Source organism: Sciurus vulgaris (genome assembly GCF_902686455.1).
Source record: "Sciurus vulgaris genome assembly, chromosome: 12".
NCBI classification, from domain to species: domain Eukaryota; kingdom Metazoa; phylum Chordata; class Mammalia; order Rodentia; family Sciuridae; genus Sciurus; species Sciurus vulgaris.
Window position 1 is genome coordinate 1,641,311 of NC_136473.1, and position 16,900 is coordinate 1,658,210.

The 16,900-nt window shown below is 57.7% G+C and overlaps 1 protein-coding gene across 1 annotated transcript in view; it reads right to left on the reverse strand.

Moving 5' to 3' along the window:
• SIPA1L2 (signal induced proliferation associated 1 like 2) overlaps nt 1-16,900 on the reverse strand; it is a 124,900-nt gene that overhangs the window by 53,828 nt on the left and 54,172 nt on the right. The window contains 8 exon segments of the mRNA XM_079106489.1: nt 3,132-3,320; nt 4,142-4,290; nt 6,795-6,895; nt 9,583-10,214; nt 10,216-10,275; nt 10,278-10,340; nt 10,342-10,494; nt 10,497-11,766. Of these exon segments, the coding sequence (XP_078962615.1) occupies nt 3,132-3,320; nt 4,142-4,290; nt 6,795-6,895; nt 9,583-10,214; nt 10,216-10,275; nt 10,278-10,340; nt 10,342-10,494; nt 10,497-11,525 (2,376 nt within the window). The 5' untranslated portion in view covers nt 11,526-11,766.

Here is a 16,900-nt window from a genome sequence, read left to right on the forward strand (position 1 = left end):
ACAGATGCAACGCGCCACGAACACCAGCAGCCCTGGGCCGGCTCCTGCTCAGCTGCTCATCGTCCCCGCCACAGGAGCCCGAGGCGGACTCGCCAGCCACAACCAGGAAGACGCTGCGTCAAATCTCACAGCTTCCCGGTTTCCTGGAAGGAGAGCTCCTCCCACCAGTGCCCTGAGCCTCAGAAACAGACAGATGGTCACACACGGGCCCGTCACTGTCACAGCCTCTGATCAAAACCTGCAGCTGACTGTCCCAGTAAACATGGCAAGATGACCTCACTTCTGGCGGGCAGCACAGGGTGCGGCACCTCATGGCACTGCCGGCCAATAACCATACAGGCTGCCCACAGCAACCTCCCCGGGCAACGGGAAACATCCCCTGCTCATGGCCTGGCACAGCCAGCAACCTGCAAAGACAGGTGCGATGGCATTGGAAGTACAGGGCTCTGGGCACCACACAGCCACCAGCTCCCCAGTGCACAGTGGAGACCAGGGTCCCAACCTCCGAGGGGCTAGAGACAATGTGCAGGAGCCACCGAACACCTGGCGCTACAGACAAGGAGCTGGTTCTTCAGCAGGGTCAAGAAGAGACAGCTTCCAACAACGCACGAATAAGCAAGCTAGAATAAAGTGCCTAGTGGCAGTTCATGATAAACCTGTCAGGATCCTACTCGGCCTTAGGGACACTCTTATGACTCAACCCTCATTAGACACTGAAGGCTGAGTGATATGGAATCGGAAAACCTGGAGTCATGGTTTGGATCTGAAATGTCCCCCTAAGAGCTCACGCCTTGAGAGCAGGTCCCCAGCGCAGCAGGATTCTGCGGGGGGCTTTTGGGCAATGGCTGCACTGTGAGGGCCAGGCCACCAGGGCTGCTCTACTTGGTGGAGTAACAACTTGAATGGACTCCTGGTGGTAACTGTCGGCAGGAGGAGCGTGCTTGGAGGATGTGGGTCACTGCGGGTGGGCTGTGGGGACTGCACCTGTCCCCAGGCCCTCTTCTCCTGCTCCCCATTCTCTGGCTGCCATGCAGTGAGCAGGCCTCCGGCTCCGAGCCCGCCTGCCCTGTTCCTACAGTGCAGTTCTAGAACAAGGTCTGAGACCTCTGAAACTCTGAGCCAAAATAAGCCTCGCCTCCTGCCGTGGCTCTTGTCAGGTGTTCTGGTCCCCAAGTAGCAGCCGCAGACCCTCGCGTCCCTGTCTTGCACTCACTCACTGCTGGAAGAGCTCAACTCCGGCTGTTTGGCCTTTGCTTTACCGAATGTACACGACTCGATAAAACCTACCAGTCACATTGCAGGATATCAGCCCTGGGAGGGAGGAGGCTGGCATCCGGGCCTGAACCTGCTGCACAGCTGCACGCTTCCCAACCCCTGTACTGTCAGCATCCTAAACTGAAGGACATGGAGGGCAGAACGAGCACATGCCTCTGTTCCTTCCCCAATAGGATCCAACGGCCTGCCACATCCCCCAAGGCCAGGAGCTTTGTGATTATTGACAGAAAATTTTAAATTAAAGTGAAGGTGGTAAAAACAAAACCTTGGAAATGTCTTGAAACCAGCCTGTGTGTAGTGGCTCAGGACCCCTCCCAAACATGGGCCTCACCACGGCTCAGTACCCCCGCACAGCACCCGGCCTCGCCGCGGCTCAGTACCACCGCAGGGCACAAGGCTGCTCAGTGGCTTGGCACCCCTCCCGAGCTCGGGCCTAGCTCTAGCTCAGTGTCCCTTCCGAGCAGGTGACCTCACCGTGGTTCAGCACCATTGCTGAGCACGCAGCTCCCCAGGCAGGCTGGGATCTGTTTCTGAGCAATCTGCCATGTAGGTGAACAGGTGACCAGGGCTGAGTGGCCATGAGGGGAGGAGCAGGTGGCTTAGGAAGAGTCTTGCCCAGGACATCCAAACTGGTGCACCATTCCTGTCCAGCCTGCGTGGACGGAGGAGTGGACATCCGGACACCCTCTGCACCCCTTCACCATGCGCTGTCAGGACTGTTTTTGGACACTTCCTACTCCACATGCTCTACCAACCGTGATCAGGGTCACCCTACTCTGTGCACTGCCACTTGAAAAGCCGACCACCCACGTTCAGAGTCCAGAGTTGGGGTCTGGTGTTCCAACACACCAGTTTCTGCTCTTGAGACGGAGGATCTCAGGACCATTTGATGTGAGTGTTACTGTGCCAGCTTCTCAGTACCAAGAAATACCTCACAGTCCTCTAAAATGTGCAAAATATTTTCCTTGGTAAATTCTGGAAATACAGTCACTACGCTCTTTTTAAAATTTTAATCCTGGACTTAAAAACAAATTCGCTCACTAAAATAAACTGCCTATGCTCAGACACCCACCTCTCAGTTTCCGCTCCAAGTCATTTTGCATATGAAGTGTAAAAGACCCATCTTAGCCCACTAGGCTGGTGGGCGCCCTGCCGGTCAGTGAGCGCTTGGTGGGCTCCCGTCAGCCTGGCCCCTCTTCCTCAGCCTGGGACCCCTTCCAGTACAACCCACTTGGCACTCAGCTCCTGCTGGATGGAAGACCTTCACGCACGCTCCTGGCTCAGGACTCAGGCTGCCGTGTGCTGCCTCAACTTAGCCTCGTCCGCAGCCCCACCTCAAGGCTTCCTTCTCCGTGAAGAAACTGGAATGGTCAGGGTTCTCGGGGTAACGGCTACCGGCGCGCAAGGGGGACCCAGTAAAATGCCACCTCCTCTAGAGCTGACGACGCTCACTGCACTGCCCCATCCCCAAGCTCGCGTCCGGCCTCTGCCTGGGGAGGCCCCAGTCTTGGCTTACTGTCCCCAAGGGCAAGAGACAAGGTGCTGGTCAGCCTCGGTCTTCCTCAGGCATGCTGGGACACCCATCCATCACACTGTCCTCATGGCAAGTGTAAGGGGCCAGTGAGGCCCGCACACCCTCTGTGGCCAGGCGGCTGGACGCTCCTGCTCACAGCACACACTGACGGGGCAGCAAGGACAGAGGTGCCCGCGGCCGCAGGTGTCTGAATGGGAGGAAGGGTGCTCGGGAATCCAGAGTGCGGAGCTCCAAGCATTTACACTGCGTGGTCTTCCAAGGTGACGGGGGCCCTGGGGTTTCGGGAACATGGCCCGGGCCCCCCGCCCCACCCCGTGCTCACCCCTTGCTCGTCCAGCTTCAGCAGTTGCTCCGGGACCTTGGGCGAGTTGGAGGCCTGCCGCAGGCACTGGGTGCTCAGCTCCGGAACCACATACTCCAGCACCTCCTTGAGCGGCAGGCCCCGCGCAGTGCCATGCCGGGCAGTGGAGGGCACGGCATCTTCCAAGATGGCACCCCTGAGGGTCGTGAGCTGCGGGGACAGCCACCAGACGCCAGTTAGTGCTTAGTCCTGGTTATCTGCAGGTGATCCTCGACCACGTCGCTGAGAGGGACTCATCTCGTGTACCTAACTAGCAGGGAGCCTGGCACCCGAGCAGCTGAACACCCCAGGAGACATGGGGCCACCCCTGCCCACGCAACTGCGGGCTGCACTGGGCGCTTTCCTCTCTGATCCGGAAGTGGGTCACCAAGCAGAGAGCCTCTGAATCCAGCAGACTGAGGGACCAAAAGCTCAGCGCAGAGCAGGTGTAGCTGCGCAAACAGCGCAGCCGCCTGCTGGCTATCACGCCGCGCCATCGCCCATGCCACGCTTGGCTCTTTAGCGCACGTTAACTGCACAGTGGGCTTCGCGGCATTGTGTTCATATGGGTACATAAGGTATTTTCAGAAGTGACCAATATCACGTTTCGTTCAGAGTCAGGCCGGGACCAAGCTGGCCTGGCCTGCAGCGTGACGAGTGTGGGCTCGCAGCACCCCAGCCTGGTTCAACAGGGGAGGAATACTCCCCCTGCAGGCCACCAATCTGCGTTGGATAGTCACTTTCCCTTTGTCCGTCCTGTCTCAGCCCCAGGCCGTCCATTCTACCTTGCAAGGCAGCAAGGTCACTGCCACTGCACATCCGGGACAGGGCCCCACACTTTTCACCTGGAATAAACCCTGCACCCCGCTTTGATTACCTTAAACGTGTGGTCATTAGCCCTCAAACCAGACCCTCAGTGCCCCGTCCAGCCAGGGCAGTGGTCACGGGAGCTGGACTCGCCCGGACAGCCGCAGGGCACGGCAGCCTGTTACCTCGCTCGTCCTGAAAGCCACCCTGTAGTTGAACTGGGACCCTTCCTTCTCCTTGGGGTCTTCCACCTTCTCCCTCCGGATGCTGACGGCCACGGGGCCGAGGTTTTCGTCTATTCCGAAGTAGTTCTGGTGCTCTACGATGTGAGAGAGGGGGCGTCAGGAGAGAGAACCCAGGCGTCACGCAGTGCGCGCCCCTCCCGTCTGCGAGGGCAGAGGCCTCCACCCAGGCCACGTCCTCGTTCCTCCCGCCTCTCACTCTGCTTCTGCCAGGTCAGGGCAGAAGACTCCTTGGCCCAAAGCTGTGGTGGCGTCACTGCAGAGAGCACGCCACCATGCCTGGCTGCTGCCCGAAGCAGAAGCTGGACCGCAGAGCAGGCCCTTCTGCCTGGGAAGGAGCCTTCTTCAACCAGATGGCCATTTCAGGGGAACCACGGTTAGTGAGGGGCTGGAGAGGAGGTGGCCTTTGCCAGGTTTCCTCAGGGGCCAGCACTGGGAGAGCATGGGAGGGCGGGAGGCCTCTGGAAGCCCACCTGTGGCTTCTTGCACCCCAGGAGCCAGGGCAGGTACCTGCCTGTGCACACAGGGCAGGTTTATGAGGCTTGCAGGGCTGAGACCTGTGATCACAAGGCCCTCAGGCCACTTGCTGCCCTGGCCAAGCGTTCCAGGGACACTACAGCACCAGCTCCTGCAGCTCAGGGACTGGCGGAAGGCCATTCAGGCCAGGCCTAGCCGACCTGGTGGTGCCCGCCCTTCACAGGGTCCTATGCCACAGTGGACGGCACAGCCAGGCCCGACTGTGCCCTCCAGAGAAGGCCAGCGCCTCCCTGCCAGCCACACAGCCCACAGTGCCGAGGCCCACGTGCGGCCGGCAGTCCTGGCTAGAAGCGCCAGGACTCAATGGGGCCTCTGTTTGCGGCAGCAGTACTGGCCGGGAGAGAGGCCGAGCAGGGGTGACGGTGTCCTCGGAGGGAGGATTTACTTTCAGAATAGTCCCACTGTTAGAAGGCGCTCTGCTCAACCGTGGGAATTTAATAGTGTCCAGCTCCCTGTTGATTTTTGTCCGTGACTGTACATCAGAGAGAAAAAGGCCACCGGGCATGAGACTCAAAGCAGAGGCAGCCTCGCACCACTCAGTGGGGGTCGTCTGAGTGTAAAGGTATGCTCCATCCTGCAGCTGCGTCCGTGACCAGGAGAGACTGGCTTGGAAAGGGGTGCAGCCACCATCGGACACGTTCTCAGGCCTCCCCACATACTGCTCTACTTTTGAAAAAATAGTGTTTAGTTGCAGATCAACACGATGCCTCTATGTATTTTTATGTGGTGCTGAGGATGGAACCTAGTGCCTCACACGTGCTAGGCAAGCGCTCTGCCCCTCAGCCACAGCCACAGCCCCCAGGTCACTCTGCCCCTGAGCCACAGCCACAGTCCTGCTCCACCTCTCTGTCTTTGGACCATTCCAACTGCCATCCTTTGAAGCCTGCACCAGTGGGGTGGGCTATGGTTTCTCCCCAGGGAGCATGGTCTTGCTGCTTGGAGAACCCGGGGGCAAGCTGCATGGCAGACGGGCACTAGCCCTTTGCGGGATCATTAACAGACACACGGAAGTTCAAGGAGCATTCCATGGGAGCTGGGATGTGAACCCAGGTGCAGACACCACCCTGAGTGGCCCCCTACCCACAGGCCTCTGATTCCCAAGAGTTGACCTCCCACTACAATGACAATGGACACTACGTCTAGTGGCAACAAGATAATCCCAGACAAGGAGAAGCTGGTGCCACTGAGGGGAGAGGGCTCCTACACAAGTCCCGCAGGGGTCTTCTCTTCTCAGCAGCCCCTTAAGCAGACTGACGGATGTCGTCCTTCAGGGAGGGTGCGAACAAGGCACAGGCCAGCACTGGAGAGGGGAAGCTGCACGAGGCTGAGAGCGCACAGGGCTAGGAACAGCAGAACCGAAGCTAGCATGGAGCAGAAGCCTGGTAAGAGCCCGCATCCTCGTGGACACTGAGATTCCCTCGCAGCTAGACTAGGCCATCAAAGCACAAGGGCTCCCACCCTGGGCAGAAAGGGACCTGGGAGGGCCAGGCGTCATCCTGTGCAATGACAGGCCGTTAGCTTCTGCAGAGCCTCACTGCACTTGGAAGCAGGTAGAACCTTTTTTTTTTTTCCTGGAAGGTTCCTGCAAAAGGAATCCTGAGCTTCTCTGGCCCCAGAAGTCTAGTGAAGCCACTGAGGCAAGAGGAAGCCCAGAGGACCTCTCAGGCACATGGTTTCTGTAGCAAATACAGAAAGAAAAGCTCAGCCAGAAAAGCTCTACACAAAGCTCCAGGCCAAGGGGACAGCATGGACCAGAGCAAGGCCACCCTCCATGCACACGCCAGAGCACACCTTCCCGCACGCCACTCTCCTGTATGGGACTCCCGAAACAGGCCGTTTCTTTCCTTGGACTTGTTATGCAAAGTCCCCAAAAAGACTCCAGCAGGAAGGCTGATTTCAGAGTTCAGCAGAGAGCTGGGAACCTGTGCACCCAGGACACCCTGAACCACGTTCCAGGTGTGCCACCTCCTCGTGCAGGTCTCACAGACACAGCAGCTCAGAAGGAATGGTGGCAGTGTGCACTGGGTAAAGCCAGCGGGAGAAGTCAAGTCTGCCTCACACCCCGTGCCCTCTGGTGGGCCTGTCTTGGAGCCGTTGGAAGGAGCCACCACAGCTGTCCCACAGCGTCCCTGACTGAAGCTGCGGCTGCTGGCAGGAACCCTGGGGAGTGCAACACAGCCATCACCAAACTGCCAATCCGCAGTGGGTGACGAGGGAAAAGGCCAGGGCAGCTGGGTGCGGCAACCATTCCCGAGAGCTGAAGGACAGGGCACGTGCGAGCCGCCACGGCTCAGAGGCAGCACGAGGACCTTGGCGGTGTGCTGTCCAGGTGTCCTTCAAAACAGGCCCATGATACCACCTTGCCTCCCAATTCCGGCACGTGGACGCTCGAGGTCTGATTTACCTGCTGCCCTCCGTTCCACCCAGGCAAAGCTCAGACCCGAGGGGACCACGCCTTCACCAGGAGCTCCCTCAGAGGAAGAGCAGGGCAGCAAGTGGCCACTGCCAGCAGAGGCAGGGATGTGACTGACTGCGGCCATGCTCCCGGTGGCCCTGCTTCCCCAAGCCCTTCCCCGAAGGTTACGGTGACCTGCCTGGACAAGCCAAGCTGCGTGCAGCACATGGTGGTGGGCCACACCCCCATAAATCCCTAGTCCTGAGGACGCCTCCAGTGACCATGTTCACAGGACACACCCCGTCGTAAAGAGCAGCCTTTCCACACCAGCAGCCTGTAAGAGCAGCTCGCCTCATTAAAGTCTGCACTTTAAACAGTTCCCAGTGACTGGAAGCACATTCAAGGCTTTGAAAAGGAAGGCTACACAGAGAACACAGAAACAAAATAAAAGGTGATGCGGAAGGGAATCAAAAGGTCTCTGGAAGCCAGTTTTCAGAAGCGAAGAACTTGGCAACTGGAAGAGATGCCAGCACAGGAGAAAGTCGACTCAGCAAGGCCGCTGGGCGCGGCTTGGGGCCAGGCCTCTTCCCTTCGGTTGCAGAGGTGTCCCCATGGACTCTCCTGAGCTGCAGACAACCGACCGCGGGCCCTGCCACTTTTGGAGGCGCCTCGGCCCTGGGTGCCTGACCAATTGGGAAGCTGGCCAGTGCCTCTAGTCCCTAATGGCTCCACCACGGGGACCAGGAGGAGCACCAGGCACTGCTCCAAAGAACCAACTTCACCTCCCACAGGGAAGGGCTAATAAGGGACGGGCAGCCACACTGCACAGGAGCTCCGTGTACAGGGACTGCCTCGTCCTCAGCATGGAGCCACAGAACAGGGCAGACAGACGGTCCTTGGGACTGCTCTCACCTCCTGCAGGCCTCAAGGAGAAGTCCAGGGCTGGGACCTTGGCCAAGCCCAAAAGGAGTCCCTCACCCTGGACGTCTGGTCCATCTGCACGCGAGTCACAGGCGCTCCACAGATCCTTATTTGGAGCGTATTGGTTTTTTATCTCACATTCTAATCTAACAAGTATGATGTCATTTCCAATGCCCTCAAAAATCCTAAGCAGCAAATCATAAGAGGCAAAAGAAATAAGTCACTTGTAGAGGAGTCTTCAAAGTCATTAAAAAGTCATAGATCACTCTCAATATGCACCAATTAAAAATGTGGGAAAAATGTTGGCTTTAAAAAAGAAGTGATAGATCAGAATTTAAGCGAATAATGACAAAAAACCATCACAGGATCAAAGAGAATACCTAGCAACCAGAGCACCCCTCCAGAGCAGTTCCCCAGGACACAAGCGAGGTGACCCTAGGTCAACATTGGCTTCTCCTTCCAGGTGGACTTCGGGATGTGAGAACGTCCACGTACACACAACTGCCGTGTCCCGACATCAGCCACAGAAGGGCCGGCTGCCCCAGACTCAGAGATGAGAAACCCAGAGGAACCAGGAGGCTGGACTTCATCTGAGTGCTGGAGCCTCGCTTGCCAGCAAAAGCCATCTCACGGGGAGCCGCTGCTCCAGGAGCCCCGTTTCTGGAGGCGACTGACTACTCCCAGAGAACCGGCCCTGAGCAGTATCTGGCAGCATGCTGCCCAGGAGGTGCGTGTCCCCGAGTGTCCCGGCTGGTTACGGCAACAGGCAAAGGGGACCCCAAAGGTCCTGGGCTCCACCACCGAGGGGCTCGACACATGGCAAGAGTGAGCACAGTGAGGCCACAGGGGGACCAAGACTGTTGGCAGAACTGCTCAGCCACCGGGTCACCCTCCTGGGGACAGTGACCATTGTGGCATGAGGTGAACGTCAGCTTGCTGAGCCTGCTCATCCAGCATCGTGAGTGTTGTTCTGACGCTTATGACTTCGTGACAGTGTAACAGTGGGTGAGGGGTGACACCTGTATGCAGAAAGGGGAAACCGAGAGCATCGCAACTTGTCTGGCCAACCCGTCACCCACAGTGACGGCACTGCTGCAAGGGACGCGAGTCCCTCCTGAGGTCCGAGTCATGCCATCCACTCCAAGAGCAGCACCCAGAGTCCAGAACTGCAGGCGCCCAGCAGACAGAAGGACAGAGCACTCCCTGAGGGACGGGGCAGGCCTGCTGGGCCCATGGCAACCGCCTTGGGCGGGGGGGCAGGTGGAGCTGAACAGACAAGCACAACCTGAGAAGGAAGGGCAGAGGGGCCCGCTGTGCCCAGCGGAGGACGTGGGAGACACTGCTCCCCTGCCAGGTGCTCCGCCACCTGTGGTCGCCAATAACCCAGGACAACAGTTGAAGGCCGAGGACTCTACGTGCCCCTGAAGATGACCCCCTCAAGCCTCAAGACGCAAACAGAAGCCGAAGTTTCATTTTACAGGGGACTGAAGGATTTCAAAGACTACAGCACCAGGGAATTGCTTCTTAGTACGCGAAACCAGTCGGAGAACGCAAAGAAAACCACTCGTCACGCGAACCCCACGTTCTCGCAACGGGGCTCGGCTCGCGCAGTACTCGAAGCAACGTGGTGGAAGCAGAATGAGGGAGAGGCTGGAGGGAAAGCCACGGGAGGTCCCACGACAGAGCCACCAGGGAAGGCTCCTGAAAAGGGTGAGGGCCACGTCTGACAGCGAGATGCTCGCGGGCTGGAAGAGACGGCAGGTGAGTGGAGGCAGACGGGTGCGGCAGGCCGAGACGAGACAGCAAGACAGGGTGACACAAGGTGACCGACGGGGGACAGAAAGGGCGCCTCCACACCGGGACACGAACCAGCGCAGGCAGAGCCGTTTCCACAGCAGCAACAAGGGGCGGAGGCCGGGCGCCCAGTGGGCAGGGCCTCAGACCTGAGGACTGGCCAGCAGGCCCTGGCTGCGCGCCTACCTTTCCATAGAAGAACCTGCGGTAGTAGTAGGCCCCGAGATCCACGTGCTCGATGACGTAGCGCCTGACCTTCTCCCTGTGGACGGGCTGGCTGTCCCGCGGCACCTCCAGGACGGAGACGCCTGCGTTGGTGCAGTGGGAGCTCAGGGAGGACTCGAAGGAGCCGCTCTCGGCTGGCGCCTGGGGAGGCCGAACTGGCCCGCGAGAGCGCCACGTGCCGCTCGCCCTCCCCGCCGGTCTCGTCTCCTGAAGTAAAGGGCAGCTGAGAACCAGGTCGTTGCTCTTCCCGTCCCCCTCGTCAGCGTCCAGGGCTCTCCTTCGAGTTGAGGTCCTCCTTGCTCCCCAGGGGGGACTCGTCAGCCACCCGCCTGGCCTGCAGGTGCCTTGTGTCTGCGAGGGCGGCCGAGGCCCCCTTGGTTGGTTGTTTCTTTTTCCGTCTCCCCACGCTGGCCCTGGTTGGCCATTGGCTTCATTGATGTTGAACAGGATGCTCTGGACGTCGTAATGCGCAAAGCACCGCTGACAGTTCCAAGGGCGGACAACCCTGTCCAGGCGGCTGTCCACCAGGTCGGACGTGAACTTGAAGGTCTCGTGCTCACTCTTGGCGGTCCGCAGCTTTCGGAAGAGGGATGTTTCCACCGACTCTGATTTTAACCTGCGCTTGAAAGGCTGGTCCCTGTCCCTCCCCACCAGGAGCGCGCTGTCCACATAGTCCAATCCTGAGATGCGAACAAACTCCCCCCGAGAAATCTGGGCTGCCGCCTGCAGGCTGGGGGAGATTGCGGGGTCACAGGGGAAGAACTCAGGGAACCCGAGAGGGACCATGGCCTTGGGGTCATAGCTGTCCATGCGGTAGCCTCTCAGCATAGCGAAGAAGCTTTCTCCAGAGAGGCCCTGCCTGTCGATGGACGACGTGCTTCCGTACTCCCTGTGCAGGGCTGCCCCGGTGTTGGGGTTGACCGCACGCTGGTCCAAGACGTCCTCAGCGTCAATGTCGCTGATGGTGACATCGCTGTTGCTCCTCTGCCTTATGGGGTGCAGCCCTCTTTGGGGAGAGTGAACGAAGATGTCTCCGATGGTGTACCTGGCCTCCACCAGGTCCAGGTCGAGCTGCTCCTCCTGCTGCCCGTCGCCCTGGCCGCTCTGCCCGTTCTGCAGGATGGAGGTCACACTCTCATAGCTGCTCTGAGACCGGCTTTCCCACAGCGTCTTGCAGGGCAGCTCCTTGGAGCACTCCTTTTTAGGAGGCCACTCAGACACTCTGGCTCTCACACCCATTTTGGGCACAGCTGGGGTACTGCTGGCCGGACCACCGCCACTCTCACTGGAATTTGAGGCATTTAAAGAAGTAGCCGGTCCCATGTTGCCATTGATGGCTTTAAATTTCCGAGCAAAATAATCATCCGACTGCATGATTCTGGGAGGGTCCGTGAACTGGGTGGAGGCTCTGCCAAGCTTGTGCTTCTCTGCTTGCGGCTGTCTTGGGTCGCTCATGTCCACCCTGGTGAACAGCTGAGTGTCACCAGGAAGACTGGGGCAAACCTCCTTCCACTGCCATTCACAACTCCAGCAGAGAGACCTGGGCTCCGGTCGTGCTTTCTCCGTCACCAAGAGCAGTCAATGTCTTCAGAGCTCAGTTTCTCCAAGCCAACCTGCTTCTCGGCCGCTGGCGACTTTGTTGCCTGCTCTTCTCAGCAGCATCCTCCAGACAGCTGACCATGGGTGTTCTCTTCACCTAAATCAAGACAGGAAAGGACATTAGCAACTGATGCGGCTCAGGCTCTGCAGGCTCTGCGGTCTGGTTTCTTGCCTTCTGCTCCTGCTCCTGCCACATCGATTCCCTGAACGGTCAAGCCTCAGGCCTCCGAGAGCTGCCACCTCCGCTCCTCTTGGGAGCTTCATCCCGTGGGAGGCTGGCAGAGCCCATGCGGAGCCCACCGTGAACTCAAGGGCCCTGCCAAGATGCCTCCCCTATACGCTCTGGGCAGAGGGTCCCGGAGCGCCCGTCAACCCAACAGAGCTGTTCCCCTGTCCCACTGCTGACCCAGGCCAGCAGCTCTGCCTTTCAGCCACAGCCATGGTAACGTCACGCAGCCTGGAGGCCACACGTGACAGCCTGTGTGAGCTTTCACACACGTGAGCCCCACCACTCCTTTCAGAGCAGCCAGGACTCCCCACAGCAGAAGTCCACGCCCTGGCACTGGCAAGGCATTTTCCCAACCACCATTCACAATCAAATCGTGCCTTGGAGACCCCCGGGAGCAGGAGGGGGTCCTTGGGGACTTGGCATCTCAAAGAGTAAGTTTTGTAGGTCACTGTGCTACAGCGTCAGGTCAAACGTGCAGGATGAAATAAAAGACATACGTAACTCTGCAATCGCCCTGGCAGAGACAATCCGATCAACTCTTCCTTAAAAACACCTTTCTTCTCGTTCATTCCATCTCTGATTAGGCAAAAACACGGACAGGTGTTCTATGTCCTCCCACACCATCCAGCTGTCTAACCCAGAAAAGTCTCCCGACCTCTTCTGAAAGTGGCGACACTAGAAATGCGTGGCTGAGGCGCTGCCCACGCCCTGCCCAAGCGAGAGCGACGTGCAGTTCAGCTGGCAAGGAAACCCAGCACCCGGCAGGAGGACTCCCAGGGGAGCCTGACCGCGTCCAGCACGTAGAGGCTCCAGGACAGCAGCTGCCTCCCCTGGGCAAGAAGGTGTGGGTGTGGGTGTGACCCGAGCTGTTTCTCAACTGAGGAGGTCTGGTACCTGAAGACGTGGTGACCACGGGCAGGTGAGCGGGAGGCGCACAGGTCAGTGCAGACAGTGGACCTACTGAGTGGCAGGTGCACACAGGTTGGTGCAGATGCCAGCCCCCCAAGTGCTGGTGCAGGTGTCAGTGCAGATGTGCAGCCCGCACTCCTGCTCCCTGTCACTGCGCAGAGCGCTGAGGCCGACGCTGGATGACGGAATCTCCTACGCAAGTCAGCCATTATGGAATGTGTCCCTGGAAACGGAAACGGTGACAGAGGAACAGGAGAGCATCCCTCCCGTCTGCTAGGGTGTGTCTGATGCACTGGGCTCGGATTCCACAGAACCTACCAATTCTGCTGGTAACTGCTGCCTACAAAACGCAACAAGATCTTAAAGTTCCTTCCCACAGTTGCTAGCGAGCCATGCCAATGCTCAGAGGCACTAGGATGAACTCGTTTTATTTAAACAGTAGAGGTTCCATGTTCTGCCAACAGACCCTGCCCGCCCCAAGCTCCAGCCTCCAGCCCGTCTTCTCTGGAGGTAAGCAGGAACTGAACCACCGCTACTGAAAGAAACGAAGAAAAACAAGCACAGGAAGCAGAGACCGGTGGCTAGGAGAGGAGAGAAAGGGGTGACCCAGAGGCCACTTGTTTACAGGTGGCGACACACTCCTTCCAGAGCGCCAAGCAGGAGAACCATCACACGTGGCACAGCAGAGGGGGGAGCCAGGACACGCGAGTTGCGCAGAAGACCACCGCAGCCTTGGCTACGCAGAGGAACTCGTCCACTTCCAAGCAAAACCAATTCCCTGAACTGGCCCAAGAACAGAACATCTGAAGAGACCAACTACTCTCGAGGACGCCAGAAACCACCAGTTCCTAATTAAGACATAAACAGACCCAAATGCAAAGACCTGTCGTGATCTCTGACACTCCCATATCTATTTGTAAGTCAGTGTTACCCCCAAATTAGGGGAGGTCCTGCTGCCCTCCTTGGACAGGCTGAGCTCACGATGAAGGCCAGGGCTGGTACAGCACACCTCGTCCAGGGGAAGGACTCTGGGGACGAGAGGCAGGGGTACTGGAGGACGCTGGGGACGGAGGGCACAGGGGTATCGGCCATACCGGGCCACAGCCACACTCCAGGGCTGCTCCCTTGGCTCACTGACAGGTGTGCAAAGGACAGAGGTCGCAAGCAGAGTTGAAGCAGCACAGGATGGCACAGCAGGTGCTGGTCCTGGGAGGCTGGCTGGGCTGGACTCCTACTGAAGAGCTTGTCTCCTTCTAGGCCTTCACCTCCCTCTGAGTTTGAACTCTAAGGACATTTAACAGGCACTGAAAACAAAGTGTTTATTCCATGTCCCTTGAAAGAAAAGAAGAACGCCAATACATAACCAAAAGAAGGATCATCTTAAAACAATAGTGCCATCAAAATGAATGAACTTGTACTGAGACTTATTAGGTTTGTTACAAAGGAAAAAATACAACGCAAACTCACGTGAAACCATCTTCCTGGAAATCTGATAATATTCCTTTGGGAGTGATTTTTTAAGCATTTTTCATGCTGAGACATGAGGTTCGGAGGAGAACAGCTGGTCTGGTTTAGGCCTGCTCCCCTCCTGCTGGGGACGGTCCTTGATTCCTCTGGAGAGCCACCTGGCTCACAAGGGGCTGACTCTACCCCAAACACAGGACCTGGGCTTGGCCAATCAGAGCGGGCAGGCTGGCCACTGCCCGGGGCCTGGGATACAGCCTGAATTCCACCTGTCTGGCGCCCGCCTCCCACCTCTCATTCCACAGCAGACCGCTGTGACTACAGGGCGTGAGCTCCATCCACCTGTCTCTCTGCCCCCTTTCCCACCCTGAGCCCCGGTGGCGTCACACCAAGTGTCTTTCCAGTCCTCCAACACCCACACTCAGCCCAGGACCTGAGCTGCTCACCCCAAAGTGCACCATGCCCAGCCAAAATGACCACAGCCCCTCATCACTCCCCTTGCAGTTGGCCCACTGGGGGCACCTGCCGCAGCGTCCTTCCCTGCCCACACCTCTGTCCTCTGTGTCCTATAAGAGCCCCTGCTTCTCTGCAAGCATGTCCCCTGGGCAGGATGGTTTGCTTGTCCAGCATCTCATCTGCTGTGCCCAGCAGCTTTAGGATGTGGTAGAGGTTCAATAATATGAAATATAGTATCAGATACTAAAAAATACATTAGGCAGTAAGCCTTTATAATATAAAAATATTTAAATGGCATGTTCTTGTAGTTGCAGAATCTATTTTATTAAAAGAGTTTAGTACGATTTTGCAGAAACGTGTTCCTTACTGAAAGACAGGTAGATACGGATTACTGTTCGCTCCTTGCAGGGCATCGCTTGGCAAAAGTCACTTTTCCAAACCGTTACTGGTTACCATGAACGTGAACTTCAACAGCCATCCACTCTGAGGAGAGCCCCCCACCGCCAAGGGAGCTGGCTGCAGAAGGTGCTCCCGACTGCACCGAGAGAGCGTCAACCTGCAGCTCGAAGCAGCCCAGGATCCTCCCCATTGGACAGGCCCCTCCCCAGACAGGGTCGACACCCAGTGGGCCAGGGCTGGTCCCCCAGGCTGCGCACTGCAGCTGTATGCATGGCTCTGCCTCTTGGGGAGGCTTCCTGAGGCTCCTGATGCCGCCATGAGCGGGACCGTTCCGAGTCAGGATGGCACCTGGAAACTGAATACCAGATTGAGAGGGACCTCAGCTTCACGTCTGAGCTAGAGGCCAAGCTACGTGAACAGAACGGAGCCTAGAGCCTCCTTTTAACAAACGGCCACGTGTCTGCCCCTGCCTACTCTCTGAGCTGCGAAAAATCTGGTCATGATGGTTTTATAGTACCATCAAATAATGTCATATCCTCAGGTTAAGGCCATGGCACTTTTCCTCAAAAACAAAGCTGGCTAACTGAGCTATTAAGAAGGTGCTGCCTGCAATGACTCTGGCTGTGTGGGAGCACCGCCCGCCCCAGCTCACGGGAGCACAAGGACGCCTGCTGCACGCCCACCTGAAGAGGGGAACACACTGCTCCCAAGCTGCTGGGCTTGAACAACACACAGAGGAAAGTGCAAGAGTCCTCAGCCCCGCTCCCGGACTCCATAAAGGGAAGACGCTAACCCTGCAGTGAGGCTGGCGACCTCACCGCAGCCTGAGCGTCCTTTCCACAGGAACTCCCTAAACCCAGAGTCTGGCTACCTGGCAGGGCGAAGACCCAGGGTTTACCTTAAAACGATCAGCATGCACATGGACTCGTAGATTGCTGCCGAAGGTAGTATCTCTTTCTTCCTTTCTGAGAGTAATTTTTTAACATCAAGGGCACTGCTACCAATAGTTTTCAGTTATTCTTGCATTTCACTAAGTTCTATGACCCTTTTTCCCAGTAAAAATCAGGGATTGTCCTGGCCCTCTGTGAACATGCAAAGCTAAGGGAGTCTGTGTGGGTTTGAGAGCTATGCCAGGGGAGCAGCGGGCAGAGGCCGGGACTCCAGGAGACCAAGGACTTCCCACCCTGAGAACGATCTCTCCTCACACCAAAGCCCTTGTTGCAATCTACAAAAAACAGGGCAGAAATGGAGGACATGCTGGACACGAAGCATGGTGGGAAGCTCCTCTCGTCCTGCGAGGCATGGCCGAGTCCTGCAGGCCGACGCTATGGTCCTACCTGAGCTCTTATCAGGACTGCAGCTGCAATGAACGAACTAAACACCAGAAAATGAACAAATCAGTGAGCCCCATTCAAGGAAACAACGGTTAAAAAACCACACAGCATGTTGATAATGCAAGCATACACACAAGCGAAAATGTTTATTTTCCACCCCAATTTCCCGTCAGCCCTAACCCTGCCGACACAGGGAACAGGGGAGGAGCAACACGGCCCTGGCTCACCTCCCTCCCCGTGGCCAATAGCACTGTAGAGCCCAGCCGTGGCCCACGCCTGGACCTCCAAGGCTGGACTCCGGCCAGGCAATACACCATCGCCTCATGTGCGGGCCGTGGAAGTGACGGGGTGGGACAAACTGACGACCAGACTCTGATGAGGCGGTGACTGCTGATGAACGAACGGCTCAGGAACAACGTTTCTAGACTGGCAAACGTCTG